Below are 24626 nucleotides of genomic sequence, written 5' to 3'. Positions count from 1 at the left end.
TACTTTTACTTAAAGCTGGAGTGGGGGACTTTTGTCTCCCCCCTCTTGCAGTGAGAGTAATTACAAAAACACTATTAACGTCCGTCGCTACTGTTGCGGGTGTAAAATGGTGGATGAATTGTTTTATGCATCATACAACCCCTGCAAAATGATTCGTTTCACTATCAGAATTTGATCGATTCTGTCTGATAACATTTGGAGAGTCTAGAAGAGCCACATGAGTAAATTATTTAATCCTCATTCAAGTTAGCAGAGAGTTAGCCAGAAGTTAGCTGCTCGGCCGGTGGAAGTCTCAAGTGCGCATGCCCTGCCCATAGAGCAGTATGCATTCATCTGGCTAGTGCGGGAATGTCAAATCCGACGCCAGATTAAAAACTCTGCTGTACTGTGAAATACAGAGAGATTCATCTGCTGGTGATAAGCTTAATCAGCATTGTGTGAACTCGTTTGGCAAAGGCTTGAATGTAACAGATGTTCATTTATTCGTAAAAGTTCCGTACTGCAGGTTTAAGTACAAATTTGAATGCAAGACTTTTAATTGAATAGAGTTAATTTACACTGTGCTATCGATACTTATATTTGAGTAAAATACCAGTGTTGTAAGCTGTAGCATTAAGATAAGTTAAATTGGACTAAAAGCAGCTAAGGGCCAAAAGTACACAAAAGTATGTGGACAGACGTGTTTGTTTATCTACTGTAGTTACCCTCTACTGGTAACTAGTAGAAATAACAATATTGAGAGATGTACCTACAGCTTCACATTATCATAAATTATAGCATTTAAAACAAACAAACAAACAAACAAACTTGAAATCCCAGTGAATGGGGGATTTCAGTATGTTTTTGTCTTTACCTGAAGAATATATGACAGCTACCTAGTTGCTAGCTCAACTTCACGGCCCAATAAATACCATACAGTACATTCAAATGAAATTTGCACACCAGTGTTGAAATTGTGAAAATAACACAGATGGCAAAATGTAAGGTATAGGTTCACAATTTTTCAAGTCTGTCCCATTGTCATTCCTCCTGTTCATACTGGCCAATACATTTTTGCACAAAACGAAGGCTGTGTATTTTATCCCCCATCACTTACATTGAAAGTGTATTGTGAAGGGATCTTCTAATGGTCAGTGTGAACAGGAGGAATGATTACAGCAAGAAAAACATATTTCAATGTTCACTTGGGTACCTGACTATTGTTTTAACCTATCCTTTAAAATGTACTGAACTATGAGATAATACAAGACATTAGTTTGTGCTGTGATATCCTCATCACTGGGGGAGAGAGAGAGAGAGAGAGAGAGAGAGAGAGAGAGAGAGAGAGAAAGAGAGAGAGAGAGAGAGAGAGAGAGAGAGAGAAAGAGGGAGAGAGAGAGGAAGAGAGAGAGAGAGAGGAAGAGAGAGAGAGAGGGCACGGGCTGACAACCTTGGCTACACTGATCCTATTAGATGGTAATCTCCAGACTTTACAAATCCACAGCCGTTTAAACTTGGGTTCATGTGAAACTGTAAATGTTAACAATTCCTCCCCCCTTTTCTGCCTAATCGTTCCTAATAAGTGTTTGGATAATGCCCAATTAAATTAAGACCTATTTCTTTATTCACTGCATTAGATTCAGGTAGATGTGATTAAGCTTTATATGTTTAATAGCTGTCCAACAGACCTGTTTGGTGTGCCGCTAAGGATTTGAAACGTGATCAGTAATGGCTTGTATCCAAACATAAAGCTCCATGCAGCAACATTACAGTTAATTAAGTGTCTTTTTCTGAAATTAGGACGGATCCTGGATAGTTTTAATTAAAGATAATTGACTTACACATGGAGCTTAGTGTATTAGAACAAATTATGTCTGCAGGAAGATGTTCACAAAACATACTGCCAAATTGCATTTATTCAATATACAACTTTATTTGAACAATACATTTGTTTTTTCTCAGTTTGAAGGACCTTCATATATTTTTATCAGTGTTTATGTACATGGTTTTTATCGTTATGGAATACATCACTCAGTATTTTGCATTTTCTGCAAATATTTCAGGCTTTAAAACTTTTTATTACAATTAAAATGTGTATGTGGAAAGTAAATCAACATGTCAAAACTTAAGAGGATTTCCTGCTTTGTATTAACAGTAAAAGAAAAAAAAAATTCTAAATATCATAATTAATTCAAACACCACATACAAAAAAAATAAAATAAATAAAAATCTAGAATAACCAACAAACCAAAAGGAAAGTTGAAACACTCAGACAGGATTGGTTTTGTATTGGTAGATTGTTTTTTTGTAGATTGGTAGATTCTGAAAAACACACTTTTAGGAGACTGAAGTGTCTCGTTATACAACTGAGAAGATTTGTGAACATTATATCACAGATGTGAAAAAGAATACTTGTCTGGGACTGTTTTGGGGGGCGGGGGGTCACTTTTCTACATCATTTAAAAGAAACGGGGGAGAGATGGGGCACTCTGGACATAATTCGCAGTGTATTGAGATGATGAGTTGTAAATTACTACCCATTCAGTAACAAGCTAACCGGGAGGGAAACTTTTACAGTATAACCGTCACTGGTAGCAGTAATAATGTGACGCTCTGGTTGGGCTGTGTTTCATATTCTAACACCAGACAGATGATTTGCTGAATCCCAGATTTGTTTGTTTTTTAACACAGCTTGGTCTGTAGATTCCCCCCCAAAAAGTGTTGAAATTCATTTTCTTGTGTGATGCTTATTCTTCTCCCTTTGTCTTCCTCTTCTTCTTCATTATCCAAACACCTTTCTTTATTTAGCCGTTCACATGACGGAGCACTTCTCCTCTGCTTTGCTCTTCAGCTCGGTGACGGTGGCCGAGGCCTTCTCCTTCAGCTGGTCCATGTCCATGTTCTGCAAGTTTCCAATCTGGCCCATGAGGGAGTCCTTGCCCTCCTCCTCCGTGGCGTCCTCGTCCACCATCTTGAGCAGCTCCTCCGGGACGTCCACGTCGTCCCCGGCCATCTCGATCATGTTCTCGTCCTGCTCGCTCTACAAGATGATAACATCGAGCAGAAAAGACGGTCAGAGCACATAGGACACAGGTGTTAAAATTAAGTATGATTATGTATGCTGAGGACAAAGAAGTCTGTTTTTCTCCACCTATACAGTAGTAGTTCTTCTTAGTTATGTACTTGTGGCCCCAAACAACGAGACATAATCCAGTTTATAATAATTTCCTCTCTGTATTATCAAAATATATTTGTTCATCTCAGAATCTTTAACTAAGGCATCTGCTTCCTCTGGTATAGTACTGTATAGTAAATGGTTTTATATATACGTGTGTGTATATGTAATAATGTAACGTGTTAAAAAAAAAACACAGCAAAGTCTTTCTAGGTACCAGACATGAGGGAGGGGCATTTTTTGTTTTCCTTGATTTGAACAAAGACAGAATATTCATGGAATTGAATTATTATTTGCAGAGGTAAACAACTTAAAGGTTGACTTAAAGGCTTTTTTACAGGATTAACATGCTGTTTGCCTACACAGTTTCCAAAACATACAGTATATCTTCCCATTGCTACACTACACTCTGCCAAACACTGAATGTATCGACCTCAGTTTACCAGAGGACATATCACCAAGGTGAACTATGGATAAAACAACAAACAACAAAAAAAGACTAACTTGTTAACTGCTTTTTGATTAATTACATTTTCCTACTTTGATTTCACCAATTGTAACATATTTGAAGCTTAACAGTCGTTGGGTTTGAAGTCATATTTTAAGCAAACAATGAGACAAACAAGGAAAGACACAAACAGATGAACTCTACGATCCGTCTTAATCCAAACCTAAGTATTGCTCTCGAGGATTTTCTGCTGTTTTTGTGAAGCAGGGATGAGTCTCCTTTGGACTTTACCATCCGCACCTCCTGACTTATTGCATCATAGAAACGCTAAAATTAAAGCCATTCCAACAAACTCAATTTAATCACTTAGTATCTGGAATAGTCATGCAATAGGCACCGTACTGTGACTACTTTGAACTTCAATCTGTGGGATTATCTCAGACCTGCCTTAGCCTTTCCTCTCAGAATCCCAATGATCGTCTAAAGATATCTTCTATAGCGTTGCACGAGACCTTTAATTCCATTAGACTAACAGCACCGACATCCTTCTAGCTCTATTAAAAGTAATAATTGTTGTTGTTGTTTTTTTTCAAAACTCACACTTGATAGCATGCACTTATGTTCTCAACTACCTGTCCGTTAAAAGAAATGAATAAACAGAATAGGATTTCTTTAGGTGCCTTGAAAAATCCATTTAAAATGTATATTTCAGTTCTCATAAAGACACGTTGGCCTTTGTCATTTGTTTTTCCCTTTTTTTTCAAGCTGGCATGGAATGTAAACATCATTTGAGGAAAAATAATTAGATTTATATGTATAGGCTCATGCCATTGTCCTCATGTTACATGTGTGGTTTCAATTTAAAAGAAACAGTGAAAAGAAATGCACCCATTGTTTAAAATACATGACTGAACAATAGACTGTCTGTTGTATTAGATTATAAGAAATGCCAGCAGCAGCCAAGGTCATCACAGTCACATCACAATTAAAATCATGGTATAAGAAAACCTGTATTAGAAAGTGATTTTTGCTCTTTAGCCATTAAAAACTGTTCATCACAAGCAAGGTTTCACCACTAGATTGATTTGTCGGATTAGAAAACCCACTGCTGATATTTATCTTTAAATAGCTTTAAATAAAATCCCAACATACCTTTTGTGCTCCTTCCATTACAGCAAATTTTTCTTAAAGAGTCCCTTTAAATGGCGGAAACTGCTCAGTTTACATCCACTAAAGTAGATGCGGTCCCCTCTTAATGCCAGCTCACACTACCTTGGTGCTCCCTAATGAGCCTGGGACACCTGCTCAGCGGTATTTGGCTTTGTAAGACTCAAGGTGCAATATGGGACACACAGGCTAACGTTCCCAGGAACCCGGTTTGAACGTCTTTCTCTCTAATCTACTGGCATAGTTTCCACCTCCTGTTGTCCAAGCTGCAGCTGCCAAGTGCTGCTGTTAGATAAAGACTAAACATGAAGCAGACATTTGTTGCTCTACCTGCACAGGCAACAACACTTAGCTCAGTCATCAAATCCCACTTTTTGTGCCAGGCACTGGAGAAAAACCTTTAAGAAGGACTGTCAATAATAATTACTATTCCTTATTAAAACACAGAGAAAAGAGTATATCATCTGATGGGGGAAAAAATAAGAAATCCTCACTTCTACGGGAACTTTGGAAGGAAGTTTGAAGAAATTCTGCAGCTTATTAAAATATATTGAATGTATTTTAAACATATATTCTAATATATTGGAAATATTTGAGTTAGAGTGAACCACAATGCTGCTGTGCTCCTATCTAGAAGATTAATGTTCAGTATTAAAATACATTTAAAATGTCTTAAGTGTTCACCTTTGGCAGCCTGTATTTATCTCTGAGGCACACCCTGAGTGTTGCCCTCTCTGCCTTCTTGTGTAAGAAATCTGCATCTCTCTCCATCCTGAAAGAGACACACAAGAAATATTATTAGTATAGTAAATGGTCTCAAGAACATCCCAGACAGACTAGCTTAAAATAGAAATATTATACAGATACAGCAGGGGAAAACTGCAAAAGAAAAGGAGTTAGGTAGAGTTTTTTGACCTTGGCCTTGAGCTCCTGTTTGGCATCGCTGTGTTGAGGGCTCAAGAGCAGCGTAGTGAATTTTTCAGTATTAGGATGTTTTTATGTTGTTTAAAAAAAAAAATGCAATGTTTTATTCTGTTTTGTTTTCTTTATCCAACCTGGTACATGAATAAACACTGGACCCATCAGATGAAGTTTAGCTACGCATAACATCCTCCATATTAGTTAAAAATCAAGTTCACCTGAATAAAATTAAAGCAGGAAACAATGTTTACTGAAAAAGCATATTTTAACTAAAGGATTTCAATATGATCAATCTTAGTTAAAAGAAAAAATGGTTTTGTTTCTATTGGTGTATCTCCATTGGCTTTTAATTTATGTTGGGTTCAGCCATTGACTATTATTAATAAAACTGGTGTAAACATCCAAAAATCTATTTTGAATATCTATGCAGAGGCTGGAGTCTAGTAAGCATCTTGTGATATGTGAATTCAGGAGATTCCTATGTAAACAGTTTCAAATATTTGAATAAATCTTTCTTTATTCAATTCTTTAGAAGCATCTGTTACACTGTTTGCTTTTATTTTGATTTTCTGCAGGGTTAATTTGCTTTAGCTTTGCAAAAGTATTCCTGAGACATGCAATGAATAATGTACTGTAGGCCCATGTCCCTAAATCTACGGGCCATAGTAAGTTTAATTTCAGATACACCAGCATAAATGAACCTGTCTTATATTCATAGAATATAGAATACACACTGAGGCTGTATTCTGTGTCAGAAAACACAGTTTCAACATGTTCCTTGATATTTTAAGTATCAGAAAGTCATATTTTCATCTCTGAATTATGCCTCCAGGTTATTAAAGTCTCTGTAATGTCATCACTGTTTTGTACTTTGTGAGATCCTGCGTGTTTGTGTTTTTTTTTTGTTTTTTTTTAAGGCGAGACTCACGTTCTTTCCCTCAGCCAATTAAAGATGGGTATTATTAGGCCAGACTGTGTCAAGCAGATTTGAAATCAAGCCAAGATGCTGCAACTTGAACTGTAGTGAAACAACAATATGGTGTACTGGTGTTTCTTCCTGTTATAACGCTGCTTTTAGCCATCCAGGTTATACAGATGCAGATTTTTAATATTAGCTTACAGCTTTTCATTTTCTGTCCATTTCCATCTATTGTTTGTGTGGATGTGGAGTTATTGCCATAAATCTGAAATCATCACTTGAAATCTACAATTATGGAGAATGTTGTCAGTCTAAAATTAATTAATTAATTCTCCAAACATGGGAGTGGAGAGGCTGGATAAATCTTGTTATGTAATTCAGGATGACTGGATCTGTTTGGTGCTGCAAAATCTGCTCTGTGTAGCAAATTCCAACAGATTTGACAACTTTTAACACAAAATGCTGTTTTTAATTTTTTGTTATTTTTCACAATTTTTCTTCAAAATGGGATTCAGGACAGATTCATGCAAAAATGACTTTTGATAATGATTTGCTGGTATGACTATTAGAACTTGATTTAAAAAATATTCAAGACAAATTGATGCATTGATTGACAGCAACATGGAGGTGGACAAACTACCTGCTGCTCATATTATTGTAGAGTTTTAAGTCTATTAAAACAGATTCATAGATATTCTATTAAAGATCAAATAAGACTGATATTAAAATGCTTTTTCAGAACACCTGTGCATACGATGTAAGAGAAAACTGTCCATTGATGTGGATCTTATAACAATAGCAAATGGTGGTCTCAATAAAATAAACAAATAAATTGTGCAGGTTTGTGATTGTTTTCCTTCTCTGCACCACGACAGATCCTCTTTATCCATGGGATTTTTTTTTTTACCATTTCAGTTCAAATGCTGCAGAATATACCACCTTAAAGTCCATGTTTAGAGCTCTGAATAAAACTGCCATTTCACAATTGCTGATTGGGTCCTTCAAAATGTTACCCACAACTGTTGTTACAGCAGAAACAGATGACAGATTATAGAAGATTATTGATCCGACTGCAGAACTGCAAGGTCCAACATAACTCAATGGATTATTTTGTCATAAACTCAATAAAAAGAGGACGAGATCCTCTATGGTGGAGGGTCTGCTGTGACCTTCAGCAACAGATGCATCTCTCAGAAAAACAACTTGCACATTGTTTGCTCATGAAAACAGTAAATACATGGGCTTTTATGTATAGTCACGTTAGATGTGAAAACATATAGTTAAGGGTGGTTGTGAAAGTGAAAGATTGTGTTGAAATAACAGCGTTTCAAGGTCAGATTGTCATATTGTCATCCATGGGCCAATGTCATCAATTCAAAATGGAGCACTCTCCGTGTTGCTACTTACTTCTCCTCCACCAATTGTTTTTGGTACTCTTCATACTCCTCGCGTGTCATCCCTGCTGCTTTGGCTGGATCTGAGGGGGTGGCCTCCTCTTCTTTGTCACCTCCACCACCAAGCCCCATTCCTGACAGGGGGTTTCCAATCATGCTCTTGATCAAGAAAGCCATCTTGAGTTATGTGACTGTTTACTCTGCGAGGACAAAAAATATTTTTGCTAAATAAAAACGATGCCGCCGCCTTTATGGTGCTGTTCCGTTTGGCTTCCTATAGCTGTCAAATCCAGTGCTAGCTCTCTAGTTAACCTGCTGCTTGTCTATGGAGCCAAGGACACACTGACGACAAGCAACAGACACATACACGCACAATTACACACATACACACACACACACACACACAACGTTTTGCCTCGGCCATAATCTGGATTTAATCCTCCCTGCTCCACTATGCTAAGAGGCAGATGGCCTGTTTCCTATCTATTTTTAAATCATACAGTGGATGTGGATGTTTTTTTTTCTCCCTTTATTAATTTTGACACTTTGTGCGTTCTTTGCCAAAACTAGGTGCAGACTCATAATAAAAATGGGTTTTGGAGATGAGTTTCCTCAGTTTGTGACCACACATATCCTGCGTCCGCCCACTGGTTGCTTAATCATATTAGTAAAGTACGGGCCAGCCTGTGTTCAGCTTATACTGCTGAGACCAAGCAGAGTGGAGAGAGGAGCGGGATTACAGTCTTGTTTATCCTCACTGGGGCCATCCTTCATGCCGTGCTATTGTTCAGAGGGAGGATGATTGACAGGAGGGTGGAGGGATATAGGGAGGGGGATATAGGCTCTCATTTCACTTCACCGTGTTACTCCATCATATCTGCAAGCAAGCAAAGAAGGACTTGTAGATTACCCCCAATATTCCTGAGCACTCAAACCTTTCAGAAATGCGCACCTGCAAGCACATAGGTCTTTCAATATCTATTATGTTACACTGTCTTTTTTTGTATATTGTATCATGCATGTATATATTATCTCCATTTTACTGTATTTTATCCTGACTGTATGTATGCATGAGTTTGTGGTATATGTGTACACATAGACATATGGAGGGATGTGTATTCATGTTCTGGTTTTGTGCACCACAGGGAGGTAGCCTGAGCATTAGTATGTCATTGTGCTGGAATTAAATGCTTCTAATGCATATATGACAATAAACTTGAATCCTGTAAATGCATGTTTTTTGTTTTTTTTTACTCTTTAACATCACTCACTAACCCTGCAATACTCTTTCCATCAACTCTTAGAGGTTTGACAGAGTACACAGAAGAATAAAATGTATGGATGAGCTTACATGGTTATTTTTATTCTAAGATTGTTCTTTGCCTTTATTTTTTAGTACTGTTGATAGTACAGCAAACTATCAACAGGAAATATGTGGACAGTGAAAGATGACATGCAACAAAGGTCCCCACATTCAAACCTGTTACATTGCAGTTACGTGGCATGCATGGTAGACCACTATGCAGCTCTGACACTCCAAGGTATATTATCTTTTTCCTTCTGTCAGCCTTGACAGTGTTATAACAGAGTGATAAAAAAAATACCTGCTCCACTTGCGTCACACTGGCTGCAGGATTGATAGATGAATTTAACGTGTTCAAGAGATTCAAGGACGCTCAGATCTCTATCATGCACCATTTGCTCTATGAACTTAGGCTACATAGACATATTCATGTAAAAGAATCTGTATTACATGCTATAGGAGGTAATATCTATTCAAGTTATTTATCTGTGTCATTCACTTAAGGGAAGATGTGCAGTAAACTGCTCCAATGTCTAAATAATCCTGGATAAACTTTCAGGTTTCCTTTAGCTGGAAATGTAATCCAGTACTTTTGGTATTTCCACAACTCAGCAGCCCCCAGTTCAGGCATCTGTTGTTTTTTCATTGTCTTTTTCCTGTATAGATACAATAGATGCTGGAGGGACACAGCCAGGTGAAGAGCTTTTTTGTGGTTTTACAACCTGGTAAATACTGCAGACTAAACCACACCAGGTTTAGGACACCTTTATGTGGGTGTATTCATTAAAAGTGCCCAGGTGGCAAGCTTTATTTAAAGACCCATATTTAGAATTCATAAGCAGTATATTATCAATTAATGAATGGTTTAGCACACATGATAACACTCTATAGTAGTTTAAAGTAGATATAAGGGTACTTTTAAGTATTTATTAATATATTTGTTAGTAAGTTTCACTCTTCTTATGAAGCATACATAACTGAGTATAAGCAGTTAATCAATGCTTGACAACATACTTGTAATAGTATATAATCAATTTTCTTTTTGAGTATTGAAGATATTTATAAACACTGTCAAACCTGCCAGTGAATCCTCTGCACATGTATCATCAGTTAATAAATGCTTTATAACACACTGTGAGATGTGTTCATGTGTGTAATCAGACAGCTATGTTATACAGAGTTATAAAGCCTTTACTAACTGGTTATACAACCGTTATGGGGGCTTCATAATAGGAGAGTTGACAAAATACACAAATAAACACTTAAAGATGTATGAAGTAAAACAATCTGACTTAAAAAAGTCATTATATTTGCTTACAACTACATTATGGTGTGTTATAACCTATTCACGTATTCATATACTGCTTATAAATATTATGTTCATGTAATTGCAAAATTTTGGGGTTAAAGTCAGCAGCAGATTGTTATATTCTCTCTTTTTTCCACTTAACTGTGTAGTAAATACAGGAATTCTGTATTATGACTTTTATGTCAACAATTGACCTGACGGGGATATCCTGTATTAACACCACTTGCAGTTCTTCTTCGGTGGTGCAATTTGTCTTTTGTGTGAATTTGAAAACATTAACATGTACAACTACAAATCTCTATACTGTAGCTGCTAACTGGAATAAACTGTAATCATGAGAAGTGAATAGAAGACACATATTTAAAGGTGGATGCATGTTGTGTGGAGTGTGTCTGACATGTAAAGTAACGAGCAAAACCACAGAGTCATTCATGTTTTTGGTTTATGTAAATTGCTCAGAGGATATGTCAGATTCTGACAAGTCTGACTCGATCAAAACGGAAGCCGAGATCTGCTCTCTGAGTTCTCATCACCAATAGTTCAGCATTATTTTATACAAAATTGCACATTTCAAAACACAGGTTGTTTTTTTTTTTGTTGACAGTTTGATGGAATTGGACTGCGGCAGATTTCAGCTTTTGAAAACAAAATCCAAGGATCTGACCAACCAAAAATACTGTAAGGAACATGTTACATCATGTTGGAAATCCAGGACGATGTGTCTCACACAAGCATTCATACACAACTTTTACTGATCAAATTAAAAAAAATCTGCAATTAATTAAAACAAACTTCTTCAACGTAACCTAATTTTTTTTCAAGGTACAATAACTTACAATCTGAAAAATAATCAAACCAAAAAAAAAAAAAAAAAATTACCAAAATAGACATTCCCTCATTTACACATTTTCATTTCATCAATTCGCTTCATCAAAAGAACTTCTTTGCTGCTGCTTCTTGTTGGCTTCTACACAGGAGAAAAGAAGAAGAGACACAGAGAGTTAAGAGAGTTGTTTAAATTCACCATCACATGCAAAGCCAAATAAAAATAACGACGTCTTACTTGTACATGATGTAGCAGAAGAACACGACTGACTGGACGACAATGAAGACTGCAAAATGGACAGTGGATATGCAGGAAGGCATGGGAGGCACCTCGGGGCACTTCATCACCTTCTCAGCGGGGTTCTGCATGTGAAAGCACACAGTACAGATGTCAGTATAATGCAATAACATTTTTATTTCCAAATATTGTTGTTTTTTTATTAATAAACCACTATGATGGTGCAGTCAGACTAAAATTCACTTCCCATTCATGTATGTGTGGAGCTGGGTGAGACACATTTGCTTCAAGTCGCAAATTGACCGGCCTCCTTCTAGTTCTACCTGAACTTTGACTTGCAAATTCGCAAGACTCTCCAATTTACAGCCCGTTTGAAAGAGGGGAGGGTTGACATCTTGTTCTGGAAATATTGTTTGTTTCTATTCTTATTTTAGAACTGCATGGCTAAATAATCCAAGAGGCAGAGAAGAAGAGATGCTGGTTGGCTGTAGTGAGTAATAAGGATAGTGTGAGAGGATTATACGCTGTATAATTTACAACTTTGTAGACTGTTTGTTAGCACACTAGCCATGCTAACCCCCTCTGCTCTGCCAAAAGAAGTAGCAAGTAAAGATTTCAATCTGACTGCAGCTTCAGTGAAAGTGTGAACTCTAATCAGGGCTTAAGCATGATCCATACCGGAGCACTACGCTGGACCAGGTGCTCCACGTCCCTTTTGACTGTGTGCAGATGTTCCTTGATGTCATTGAAGTGCTGGATGGTTTCGTATGTTCCCATACCCACTGCATTACCCTGGTGCTGGGCTGAGCCGATCTGTTTCAGTGACTCATAGAAGGAGTTTCTGCAGAGACAAAGATGCACTTAGTGACAGTTTACATGCAAAAGACCCTGCAGAAGCGTTGTACCATAAACATCAATACTGAAACTGGCCTCCCAAGGGACTGGAATGAAAAATAATCTTTAGTGCAACAGTCTTTTAATACCAAATATCTCAGCAATATGGTCAAAATGTTTACTTTTCACAATCCGATCCAGCTGTTAAATGAATTCATGTTGGGAAAATATGATGTGCAGTAAATTTGCTGTGTGGTATCATTTATTTACAGTGATACAAATTGTCCAAAATTAATCTTTTAATCCCTATTCACAAGAGGCTCCATATTCTCAAAGTTTGAAAAACAGAAAATTACCATCTGATAAAAGAGGTCATGATTGCTAAATTAATCCTTTATAAAAAACATGTTCTTACACAGATTACTAGCACAGTGGGTTAAGAGACAGACAGCAGAGGGACACTGCAGGATCTGGAGGACGCAAACCGAAATAGTCTAGCTATGATTCTAAAGAGAGACTGAAAATGTTGATTGAAAAATAAAAAAGCATATGAAAACTGGAATACAGTTGGTTGCTGTAAATGTATTATACTGTTTCTTTGAGAGTCAAGAGGCATTTTCTGTTTCTAAATTGAGAAAAGGGAGATTCTTTTTCATTTAAATGCGTTTCGGAGGAAGTTAAGAAAGGCTCAGACTGGAGACAGTCCAATCAGCTGAAGAGAGAGGCCGGCTTTTTCTGGCTCTGGGTTTATGTGTGGAAGTTCTCTCAGTAGTTTCGCACCAATACTGTTTAGTTTAGTTATTTAAGAATGTTTTTGTCCGAAAGGTTATTGGGAAAACTGTCCTTGGTTGTGTCCGTCCATCCATACAGGACGACCTTATAAACATTGTACTGTATCATTACATTTTCTGGGGGCTTGTAAAATTCAGTGTGTGGACGACTTATGAATAAATACTGTATCTAAACCAGTTCTTGCAGATATTTTGTGGTAGTCTCTGAGGTGGTTTCACAAACTAACATCAACAGATCCATCTGACTGCATTTCATTTTCTTGGAAATGAATAAGAATAGGGAGCAGAGCAATACAAGGCCAAGCACAGGGGGTGGTATGATGCGTGGGAAACACATTGTGTAGACTTTCTGGTTGTCTGTGTCTGAAGAATAGCAGCTGCTATTGGAGAACTAATGATGATCCAATTAAATAGGCACTATCACCCGTTCGATACTGGATTTCTGTTTTTTTTTAATATAACAAACATTTTTTAATAAGGATCCTTTAAAGGCACTTCACTGATTTAACATTAAACCTGTTAGTAGGTCTTGAGGAGCACTACTGTATACATGAAAAAAGTTGTACTAAGCATTTTGTGGCTCCAGAAGGAGCTGCGCAAAATCTGATAAATTGCCTCAAATGATGTTACTTCAGTCAGTGTTTGTTGGCGCAAAAGTTTGAAAATGAAAAAAAAATCTGGGGTTGTGGAGTTAGAAAGAAAAATGGGGTTAATAAACCTCTGTTGCCTGCTCCTCATCTCTGCTTGAGGCTAGCGGCTTGAGGCTACATTAGCCACTACTAGCATAACACAGGATTTGACAAGGAGGAAGAAAACATGGAATAAAAAAAGACATTATCTCTGCTACTGCTGCATTCATTTTGATCCATTTTTTTTAATGTCCCCTGTGAGTCTGACACTGTTTTAGCAGTGTAGTGCTAAATTGGAGGCGTACTCTTAAATAACTGTGACCAAGATATGTACCGAGTTGGACATTTTGCCTCTGATAAATTAACTTGCCAGAGCTTTCTAGTGGACAAATTCTGTAAAGCAGACCCACTGCCTCAAACAGATTCGGACATTTCTGTTTTATAATTGCTTATTACTTATTGGCCAACACATACTGTACACCAATGCCAATATATCTGCAATAAGCTAATATCAGCTATATGTAAATATCTGCCTGTCTAGCTCTAATACACGGTATATAATGTGTGTTTCTACACTGTAGTGAGATCTACTTACGTACCTCCCTACAGTATCTTTTACTGTTCAGACAAGAGCATCAACTGCAACTTCAACACACATTAATGTTGAAGCATTATCAGTAATACTAATATAAATACTGTATATTATATTTTTGTCCAATTTCTGTACATGTGCTGTTGATTTAACATAATAAAAGTGTAACCTTATAGGATTTATCTAAATTAATAGGTCACTTAATGAGGCTTTTAGGGGTAGTAGTCATTTTCCAATATCTGTGATTAGAGTACTGAATTTCTATTAGGGTTAAGGGGTTAGGGTTATTGAGAGCCTATTATTATAAAAGAAACCAGTGTCCACCCTTTCATACTGAAACTGAGCAGTGTAAGGAGTCAGAAGCATTTTGAGCCATTCATACTGGTTCATCCTGGGCCACTACGTCTGTCTGGAATTACTGATATCAGAGTAAAAAAATCCATACATGAAAATAACAATCCTTAATGTTAAGGTCATGGCTCACCAGCTATTGAATGTAAAAGCTTTGTCTGACTCTAAGTCTTTACTTTCAATTTCATGTGCAAATTCTCAGAAGAGAATGAAAGACATTTAAGACTGGATCATATTTCTCAACAAAATGCAATTTCTTAAAGTTGATTACTTACAGGGAGGAAGCAATAAGTTTCCCTTATCATCTTAAACACATCTAAGATGATTATAAAGAAAAAAAAAAGTGACTTGACAAATGAAAGGAATTCCAACAGCGTAAGTAGGAAGGTCCTGAGGGGGGGGCGGGGGGGTTGTGACAAGAAATCAATTGGAGGGAAACCATGTTTTGGTCTGTGTATGACAGATGTATTTAAAGACTACTAATCTGATAAGGACAAAATGGTGCTAAGATGTGGCCTTTTCTTGCTTGGCCACATGGCTGAGGTCTCAAAGGATGGTCAGGGATGACATATAAACAAAATCTAATTTGTTTCACAGAGAGGAGGAAAAAAAAAAAAAATCTCCCTTGAGAAAGTAAGTGAGCATTTATTAAACCCTACATCTAATCTTCATCTACTACAAGTGACCCATTTATGAGCAGAAAGCCCTCCTTGGACATTTGGAGAGTCTGAGAAGAGATGAAGTCCTGTATCATAAACTCTGTGTTTAAAAGACGGGTCGGGATAAACTGAGTACTTAATCTACAAAGTCATACAGATCAGTCGCTCACATTAGCACATTAGAGGGAGCGGCGGCAGCCTTTTGCCAGGGTCTGAACTGATTCACTGTGTCAATCAGCTTACTCCTGTGTACTACCTTATCTTAAAACTGCCACTCTGATAATATGCTTTCTTAAAACTACCGTCTCTCTCCGCCATCTATACAATATCATGCACTTATAGAAGGCATTTGGGTGGAATATGAGACATTAACGAGTGAGAGTCTAAAAGTAGGTTCATGTGAGTTATGGGTCAATAAAGGAAATCATGTATGCAAAATCATTTGAGGATGAATGTCCTGTTGGATTTAGGGCATATAAACAGCTTGGTTCTTTTATGATACATGAGACTAAGAGATTAATGTTACATAAAATAAAATCTTTAATATCTTGTGATTCTGATTAATTTTTTTATGCAGATGGTGTGTTAAAATTAAGACACACAATCAAACTGCTGTGACAGAACAAATATGCCGCTATAGAATAAATGTACACAATTTCTTTGTTTACGCGGTTGACTTTACTTAAGTAAATTAAGTACGAAAGATTTTTTACAGCGGAGTCAAACACACAAGTGTGAAAGGTTAACAAAGCTAGACATAAGCAGACTTGTAAGATATTTCATTACTTAATTATTTGAGAAATTGAGAAAAATGGTGATTAAAATCCTCTCACTAATCTACAAGAAGGATTTTGAAGACGACTTTTTTTTTTTCTCCCCCCAAATCTGTTGCGTGCTCACAATGACTAAGCCCACAAGCACCTTAAGCAAGCAACACAAAAGCACAAATATGTTATTGACAGTGGATGACACAATACAAGCTCTAAACATCAAAAATTACATTCTACACCTAATCAGGCTTACTTACTGTAAGTACCAAAATCAAACAGTCATCTGAGTCTTTGCCATGCAAGGCACACCATCAGAAAATCTCTTAAGCTGTATTATCTGAGAAATTGGTCCAGCCTGTCATCTGAATGTAAGGAAACTGTTTTTTTTGTAGTTTGAGACATTTTAAAGTTAAAGGAGATTACAGCTGGGTATTACTATACTATACCCATCAGAAGTAATAAAGAAACTTGTAAAGCACTGACTATTACTCACTTTCCTTTCAACCTTCTCTCATGCATCAGGAGGAGAATTATGCAACTCCTGAAATGTCACAAACTAGTACAATGGTTTACGGCTGAGTTCAAGGTAGTGTGATGATCATCCCTATTTAGTGGTGTGTGTCTGTGACTGACTGACTGACGTGTGGAGGAGGCCGTTACTGCAGCTGGATTATCGGGCTGGCAGACACCTGTGATGTTGCAGCCACTGTATCCTGAGATTAAATATGATTTGAGGGATTTAAGCACCAGGATTTCCCTTGTTTTTCTAGAGTATCACGGATCTCTCTTTATGTTTGTTGGGGAAAAAAAACAGCAAGTTTTTAGGGAATGACTGAACATAAACAACAACTTACCTCAACTCGTTCAGGTTTTTGAGAACCTCCTGCTGGGTGGATAGGACGGAGCTCAACTGCTGACTGGACGTATCCAGCTAGAAGACAAATATAACATAATGGTCTGAAGGTTAAACACTCCAATGTTGACGTTTGATAAGGCTGTCATAAAACTTTTTTATTAGTTTTGATAAACTGTCATAAAAAAAAGGTGTTTACTTCAGCAGCAGGTTTCCAGTGGTACCTTATGAACAGCAGTTATTTTTCTATCAGTAAACTACAAATAATTACATTGTTTGTAGAAGCAAAGCAACTTATTATCATTTGGATGGTTACATTTCTGTTTCTATGAAAAGTAAAATGAGCATTTCTAAATGTCTGCGATACATAGAGCCAACATGATATGGGATTATTTATGACCCATCGTTGTCTGCATCTTGTATGAATCGATTTCTTGGCAACGACATGCCCACCTGTCCTGACTCAGCATTCGTCCCCTTCTTGGCGACCTCATCCGTGATAACAGACACGTATCGACGCTGCTCGTCCAGGATCATGGCGAGCTGCCGGTGGAGCTGTTTGATCTCCAGATGGATGCGGTTCTGGCCTTCAAACACCTGACGGATCTCCCGATCATTAACGCTCTCATACAAGTCCTCCACTGAAGAGGATACACACGTTAGTACAAAAAAATCCAAGGTTAAAACCAGACGTTATTAAAATCTATGTACTTTACATGATGTACTGGAAATGTAATCATAATGTTCTGATTATTAAATTTGCATTTTTCTGACAATTTAATTTAGTTTGTTCAGATAATGTATAGATATGTATAGATTAATAAAAAAACAACATTATACTTTATGATTATTTTTTTCCAATATATTTTACATAATCAATTGGTCCATTTAGTTTCAGAACACTAACTTGGCTCTCCTTGGACATCTGGGTGCTCTTTCTGAAACTCCTCTTTCTTTTTGTCGAGCTCTTGCTGGAAGTTCTGAAATTCCTCCTGGTACTTGTCCTTCTCTTCTTTAGGAATCTCAGATTCAGGTGGGGGCTTCAATGGGAAAGACAAAAAAAAAAAAAAAAAACCCCTCTCTTAGCTCAATAGAGGCCGTGCTTAGGCTATATCGCGCACATGCATGAACACGCACACAGAGACACACGGCTACAAGAAAGTGAATAGTACACACAGGATTGGGAAAGTATTAGGAGTTCTAGGAAAGTGTAGTTACCGGTTGCTGGCCGGGCTCTGAGAGTCTGAACAACAAGAAAGATAGAACGTCATGGTCATCTGATGGAGAAAATAACAAACAACAGAAACAAACATATTTATTACCATTATTTATGGTCACACTTTACATTGCAGCATAGTAATGACAAGCCAGTAAGGAGGATCTTGGGGACAACAGATGATATTGAGGTAAATACAGAGACATAACCTGGTTATAATGATAATATCTGGGTAATGTTAAGATGGAAAAATATGCTGATGACAATGAGGATAAAAAAGAAGTAATGACAGTGTATTAACCTCATGATAATGAGCTCATGTCAGGGTAATGTTTCCATAATACTCATACACACAGAAGAAAACTAAATTCTAGGAAATCACAGTCAGTAATTACCTGAACAAAATGGAAAATGGCCTGTTTGTATTTATTTTCTGACCCCTTACTGGAAATTAGAGTCAGTAGTTTGAGTGGAATAACTATAAACAGGGTCGTTATTGGAGTAACCCAATCAGGGGCTGTGACTCGCACTAATGAAGAGGACAACAGAGAAAATACTGAATTTAAATCCTTCAACTCTGAGAGTAGAAACAATACCTGCTAAACCGCCAGTCGCGGCTGAAATACCAAAGAAGCCCTCAGAGGGAATGATCATGTTGTCCACCTTTGTGCAGAACTCATAGTCCTCTTTGTCTGGAGTGAAACCGTTGTTGATCATGACCTGAGGAGGAAGACAGAACCATGTTGGCGTTGAATAAAATACAGCTGACTGTCATAAAAAGTTATGTGATATTATAAGATCAGCGTCATTGGCTGAAAACTGTTAATGAGGAAGAATTTTCCTTTTGGCTCTTCATATATGCAGATGATAACATTGTTTTGTTGCTGAACATGTGAGTGTGTATTTATGTTGTCTCTTACCGTCAGTGTCTTCTTGTAGTACGTTATTTTGGCTCTGACAGGATACGGTTTGTTTCGGAAGTCTCGTAAACACGTGCCGAGGGCTTGTGTGGTGCCGTCACTGCATCAAAACAACAATTTCGAACAAAATATAACTATTACTTTCATCTGTACTGTCGGTCCCAATAGACACTGTACATGAGTGGGGGGAAAAATATGATGAGAGTTTATTAAATAAGTGAATAACATTAATGCCCATGTCTGTTTTTTGTAAATACGTGTTTAGTAGTGAATTCTAAGACAAACTGGAATGGCACTGAAAAAGTGATTTAAAGCTTTCACTGGCCCGAGGGAGATTAGGAAAGATAGAGGATTATTATTTACTTTCAAGCAAATATAATCATATTTCCTAATCTTCTTTAAGTTGTTAAAATTTGAGTTGGCGATGACGTCGGAGAGAAGCAGAAGAAATGTTTACTCACTTCTGGTGGTCATAAACAAGGTTGCCGTTGTTTCCCACTACAAGTATAGCTGGGTTATTTTTCTGGAAATTTGAAGGAGAAAACAAGAAAACACATTAATCCTTTTGTCATCGACAGCAAAGAGGTGGCTTTGCTTTTACAATACCCGAGTACAACTAACTGATACTGATAAATGTGACAAAAAATGACCTTTTAAAAGGTTAAAGTATTAATTGAATTTAAAGTATTAAATTCAATATAAATAATGAGTAAATGACTACAGTAGGTTTCTACATGAGTAAAGGATAATCTGATAACAGCCAGAACAAAGAGTTAAGATGCATATATGAGGGGGAACTACATAATCTGCTATTTTTAACACACTTCCTATATGACTACATTAGTTGATAACCAAACAGAGGCGGTCTTTGTGTTGATGTGGGCTATCTCTGTAGTAGAAGATCTTTGAACTAAACACCAAACAATAGCAGAAAGACAGAAAGAAAGAAAGAAAGATGAACATTGCTCTCTAGTCCTCTTTCAACACCATGAATCTGTGTGTGTAACTCTTAAAGAAATACTATTGGTAGTCAAACATTAAGGCTCATGTTGGAAAACGCAGACTTGACACCAACCTTTCCGTCGTTGTCAAAAGAGTCAAAGAAAATTCCAACTCCGTTCCACTTGTCAGCGGCACCGTACACTGGACCATCGAGGCCTTGAGTTGTGGTGAACCACACAGCCTGTTAGACAAAGAAAACGTTAGCATCCTTTACAAATCAATGTGTGTTATGTTTCTCTCCTGACAAATAAGTTATAGTCAAGTCAGCAGGGAAGCAGTGAATGAGAGTCAATATTAGAGGATTATTATGAATAGGATAAACTGTTTATGTAAAGGAAATCACTCTTTATGAATGGAATTGCAGTTGTCACATCTGAGGCCTGTTTTAACTTTCGCATCTTAATATCATGAAGTTCAATTAATTAAATTTTTCTGACACGGCTTCAGACAAGCCAATAAAATGATCAACTTTACTTTGCTCACAGTGAAGCCTTTTCAACAAGCAACAAGTTACAAAAAAATATCATTTCTAGTGAAGACTAATCTATGTCTCCAGTGAAGTTTAATCAATCTACTGGACTGGTTTAAAGTAGTTAACCATGTGATGCTGAAACGGCCTCTTCATTTCTGTCAGCTGGGGAAATGCTTGTCATAAAACTCTGTGGGCATATCACACGTTATGAAACAGGATATGCACCTTTCTTTAAATACGCCTCTTCAGATGTGATATGCAAATTCTGAGCTACAATCAGAGTTTAACGGTACGCCTGATTTAGTGGTTGCGGCAGGAAGACGTAGTCACAGACACTCTCTCAGCCGTTGTTACAAGTCATCTTTATTTTTCACATCAACGTGGTAAACATATCCTGAGGTTTTCGTTAATTATGAGGTTGATAATTACTGGGTGGAAGGTTGTGCATTTAAAGTAAACTGCAGGGTAGTTCAGATTAGGGCTGGATATTGTTTGAAGATTTTTAATATCAGAGGTAATATGATAGCTGTGTTTCTGTAACAACACCAAACCAAGTGTTCTTCTGAGACCTTAGTTTATATATTTATAATATTAACTTGATTTTGACCTTTTTTTTAATTAAACAAAATAAGTTTGCACAATGAATCAGTGTTGAAATCCCATAGTGCACTCACACAGGTGATTTTATTTATTTTGGCTGATTAAAGCTCATCTCAAGGCTCTGTGGGCATGTACATACTGTACATATACTGTACATACTGTATTACCTATTACTCATCAGAGTATACTGTTTTTGCAGTTAGTATACAAAAAATGAAGCCAACTACATGGCTCATATCCGATTTCCTTCCTCTTTATATGAAATTCTAGCCAGCTGTGCACAACAAGGCGTATAACTCTGCCCTCTACATGTGCACCTTCTCCTTTGTCTGTTTCGGCTGCATGTTGCATTGTGGGACAATATTGTCCGACCACAGCACGCTCAAAATTTGACCATATTTAGTATGCATACCGTCCAGTTTGAGTACACTAAAAACCTGCTTAGAGTTTCTATGTAGTATGGATTTGGGATGCAGCAAGAGTTTTATTGGCATCTTGCTCACTCTCGTTTGCTTTGTTGCACCTTTTAATGCGACTTTAATTAGTATTTTATGATTTTTATTGGTACATAGAGACTGGTGACTTCACCTAAGTCCTATCATAGCTCTGCCATCTGTCAACCTGCAGAGATCTGATCAGCCAGAACAATTGAAAACACTTGTGTAGGTGTGCAGGGGCATTTAAATAAAGAACTTTGCCTCAGTACAATATAAGGTTAGTATATACCCAGTCCTAGTGTAGATCAATAGTAAATAAGTGTGCCAGTTCAGTTTTGTGTCTAAGTTTAGAGCCTAAGTGTGTTCCTGGTCAGGACAGATAGTTTGGGACTTTCTGGACTACTAAACTAAAGTTTATTAACAACTGTGAACAGTAGTGCATTAATAAATTGTATACTATAGGAAACTGGGCTCTCTCACTGCCTCATTAACCCACAACACAAGTTTCAGCCCTCCTTACCAAACCGTCAGCTCCCATTCTTCCTCTTCCAGATACTCTGAAGGTCACCTCGGCCTCCCAATGTTCAAAGTTGACTCTGCCTTTTGTCCACACGGAGCCCTTCTGACTCCTGAGGGATGGCGTAATACGCACCTGGTCTGCACTGGGAATAGCATCTGGAGTGGAGAGGAGAGGAGAGAATAAACAGGATTTCAGCGGCATGTTGAATTCTGGCAAGAGGAATTTGGAAAGCTATTCGGCCTATGCAAAGTAATCATCCTCTCTTTATTCCCTATTAAAACAATAGCTCATCAAGTGCCATAACTCATTTATCACAAAGTCACACAGCTTATGAGGTGTTTCATAAGAAAATATGAATGCAAAAGTGATTCCTTCTTCCATTTGAGCCTATGTGGAAAAGCTGGCAGCTGACTTGTTGTATTGTTAATATGAACCAGCATTATCAGGGTGTGTCTATTCTCTAATCTTACCCAGTACTGATTTAGAAACCGCTGAATCTTCCTCTCAGCTTTGGTCTATGTTTATTCAGTGTTACATTAAGATTTTGTGTACACTATACTTGTAAATTAATCAACTATTAATTTTATAATCAATTAATTATTTGTGGCTCATTTTTCAAGCAAAAATGCCAAACATAACCAAGTTACAGCCGCTCAAATGTGAGAATTGCTGATTTTGTTTATCTTTAGTGATAGTAAACTGAATATCTTTGTATTTTGGACTGTCTGTTGGACAAAACAAGCAGCCTGAGGTCACCTTAGCGTGCTGGTGGCCTAGGGGTTAACAGCGCTGACAATGTATTTGCGTCCAGCTGTGGACTTTTCTTGTCCATGTCATCCAAAATCTTCTCTATATTGTCCTCTGTTTAATAAAGGGAGACGTCTACCTATAAATAAAAATGCTACTTATGACTGCTTTACATTTTTTCAGTGAATTATTAACTGAGAAAACAATCTGCAGATGAATGATTAATGAAAATAATCCTTCCTTGCAGCTCTAGATCAATGCTGACTTAGTGGGGGAATACAGTGTAATCTCATGTAGCAGCTGGACAACTCAGTGTGTGATGCAAGAATCCAAAGGCCCATTTTGGCGAGAGGGTAGTTCAATACTTCAGTTGCATGTGTCTACACGAACTCAGGGCCTCAAACTAACTTTTTAAGCAGCCCAGTTAGCATAAATGCTAAAATCTACTGATTCCCTGGTGCAGTTTTGAATGAAGAAAGCTAAACGCTGTCACTTCTTTACATCCTGAGCAGAAAACAGACACAACACGAACAACAGCCATCAGCTGTCCCCGCTGCCACCCTCGGAGGTCGGTGTTACAGCTTTCCCCAGCAGATGAGCCGTTATCTCTGTGATGTTGACAGCTGGATACAAACTTACTTCCAGAGTGGATCCAAAAGGGGATATTGCCGTCGGTCTGAGACAGGTGCGGTCCTTTGAAGCTGTATTTGTACTCAAACCGGCGGTGAGGAGCCTCCTCTGACGTTGAGGCACCGGCTGCAATATCTGCGACACTCCGGTGAAATATTAACGCTGTGAGGAAAGTTAATATCAACACACGAGCGGTCGCAGCCCGGCGCTGTGCTGTGGACACCGCCATGTTTCGGTATCACTGCTGACGTAGCGCTGCGTCCACGAGCATGACGGGATGCCTGTAGGGCCAACAGGGCGTTCTCTCATTGGACGATTTTTTGGTGCCTTTTTTTTCACCCCTCTTCTTCTTCTTCTTTTTTTTTTTTTTTTTTTTTTTTTTTACAGCTGTGGTTATAATGAACCAATGAGGTTGACACACATGAAGGGCCCTGCGGTGCACGTTGTCGACAACACAGAACAGACAGGAAAATATAAAGACATGACTCATAATATAACGTTACACATATTAAAGGAACGGTTCACAATTTTTCAAGTCTGTCTTAAAGCAACAGTCAGATGCTCAAATTAAATTTGAAATAGGATTTTATTGCCATAATCATTCCTCCTGTTCATATTGACCATTAGAAGATCCCTTCATAATTAGAGCTTGACTGACATATCGGTCAGACATATATCGATATATATCGTTATCGGCGTATATGTTGTCTGATATGTGCAGATACATATATATTTTTATTTTTTTAGATTATGAGCAGCATGTTATTTATATTTGATCCATTTCCTGACTTCAAGTTTAATATATATATGTGTGTGTGTGTGTGTTTGTGTGTGTGTGTGTGTGTGTGTGTGTGTGTGTGTGTGTGTGTGTGTGTGTATAGTGTATATATCGATATCAGAATACAGGTATCAGCATCAGCCCCAA

The 24626-nt window shown here is 37.6% G+C and overlaps 2 protein-coding genes across 2 annotated transcripts; both read right to left on the bottom strand.

The window, feature by feature from the left end:
- Positions 1-1892: 1892 nt before the first annotated feature.
- cplx4a (complexin 4a) lies at positions 1893-8384 on the bottom strand. The gene is made up of 3 exons (XM_044332748.1): positions 8017-8384; positions 5454-5541; positions 1893-3019 (listed from the first exon to the last, which is right to left on the bottom strand). The coding sequence occupies exons 1-3, from the start codon at positions 8178-8180 to the stop codon at positions 2792-2794; spliced, it is 480 nt and encodes a 159-aa protein (XP_044188683.1). The 5' UTR covers positions 8181-8384; the 3' UTR covers positions 1893-2791.
- Positions 8385-11039: 2655 nt separating this feature from the next.
- On the bottom strand, positions 11040-23977 carry lman1 (lectin, mannose-binding, 1). Its single transcript, XM_044334393.1, has 13 exons — positions 23711-23977; positions 22325-22479; positions 20369-20476; positions 19755-19816; positions 19294-19393; positions 18970-19093; positions 18376-18434; positions 18065-18197; positions 17611-17798; positions 17159-17235; positions 12357-12519; positions 11679-11803; positions 11040-11582 (listed from the first exon to the last, which is right to left on the bottom strand). The coding sequence occupies exons 1-13, from the start codon at positions 23928-23930 to the stop codon at positions 11546-11548; spliced, it is 1551 nt and encodes a 516-aa protein (XP_044190328.1). The 5' UTR covers positions 23931-23977; the 3' UTR covers positions 11040-11545.
- Between the last annotated feature and the right edge of the window lie 649 nt (positions 23978-24626).

This window comes from Thunnus albacares, chromosome 18 (assembly GCF_914725855.1).
Source record: "Thunnus albacares chromosome 18, fThuAlb1.1, whole genome shotgun sequence".
In the NCBI taxonomy this organism is placed as follows: domain Eukaryota; kingdom Metazoa; phylum Chordata; class Actinopteri; order Scombriformes; family Scombridae; genus Thunnus; species Thunnus albacares.
Note: the sequence above shows the minus strand (reverse complement) of the source record. Positions and strands in the feature narration are given on the sequence as shown.

Coding starts and splice junctions, on each gene's coding strand:
- cplx4a (XM_044332748.1), bottom strand. CDS start 8,180: ATGGCTTTCTTGATCAAGAGCATGATTGGAAACCCCCTGTCAGGAATG. Junction 5,542..8,016: donor AAACAATTGGTGGAGGAGAA/GTAAGTAGCAAC, acceptor TGTCTCTTTCAG/GATGGAGAGAGATGCAGATT. Junction 3,020..5,453: donor ATAAATACAGGCTGCCAAAG/GTGAACACTTAA, acceptor ATCATCTTGTAG/AGCGAGCAGGACGAGAACAT.
- lman1 (XM_044334393.1), bottom strand. CDS start 23,930: ATGGCGGTGTCCACAGCACAGCGCCGGGCTGCGACCGCTCGTGTGTTG. Junction 12,520..17,158: donor AAAAACCTGAACGAGTTGAG/GTAAGTTGTTGT, acceptor TTGTCTCTGCAG/AAACTCCTTCTATGAGTCAC. Junction 11,804..12,356: donor TGGTCCAGCGTAGTGCTCCG/GTATGGATCATG, acceptor TTTCACATGCAG/AACCCCGCTGAGAAGGTGAT.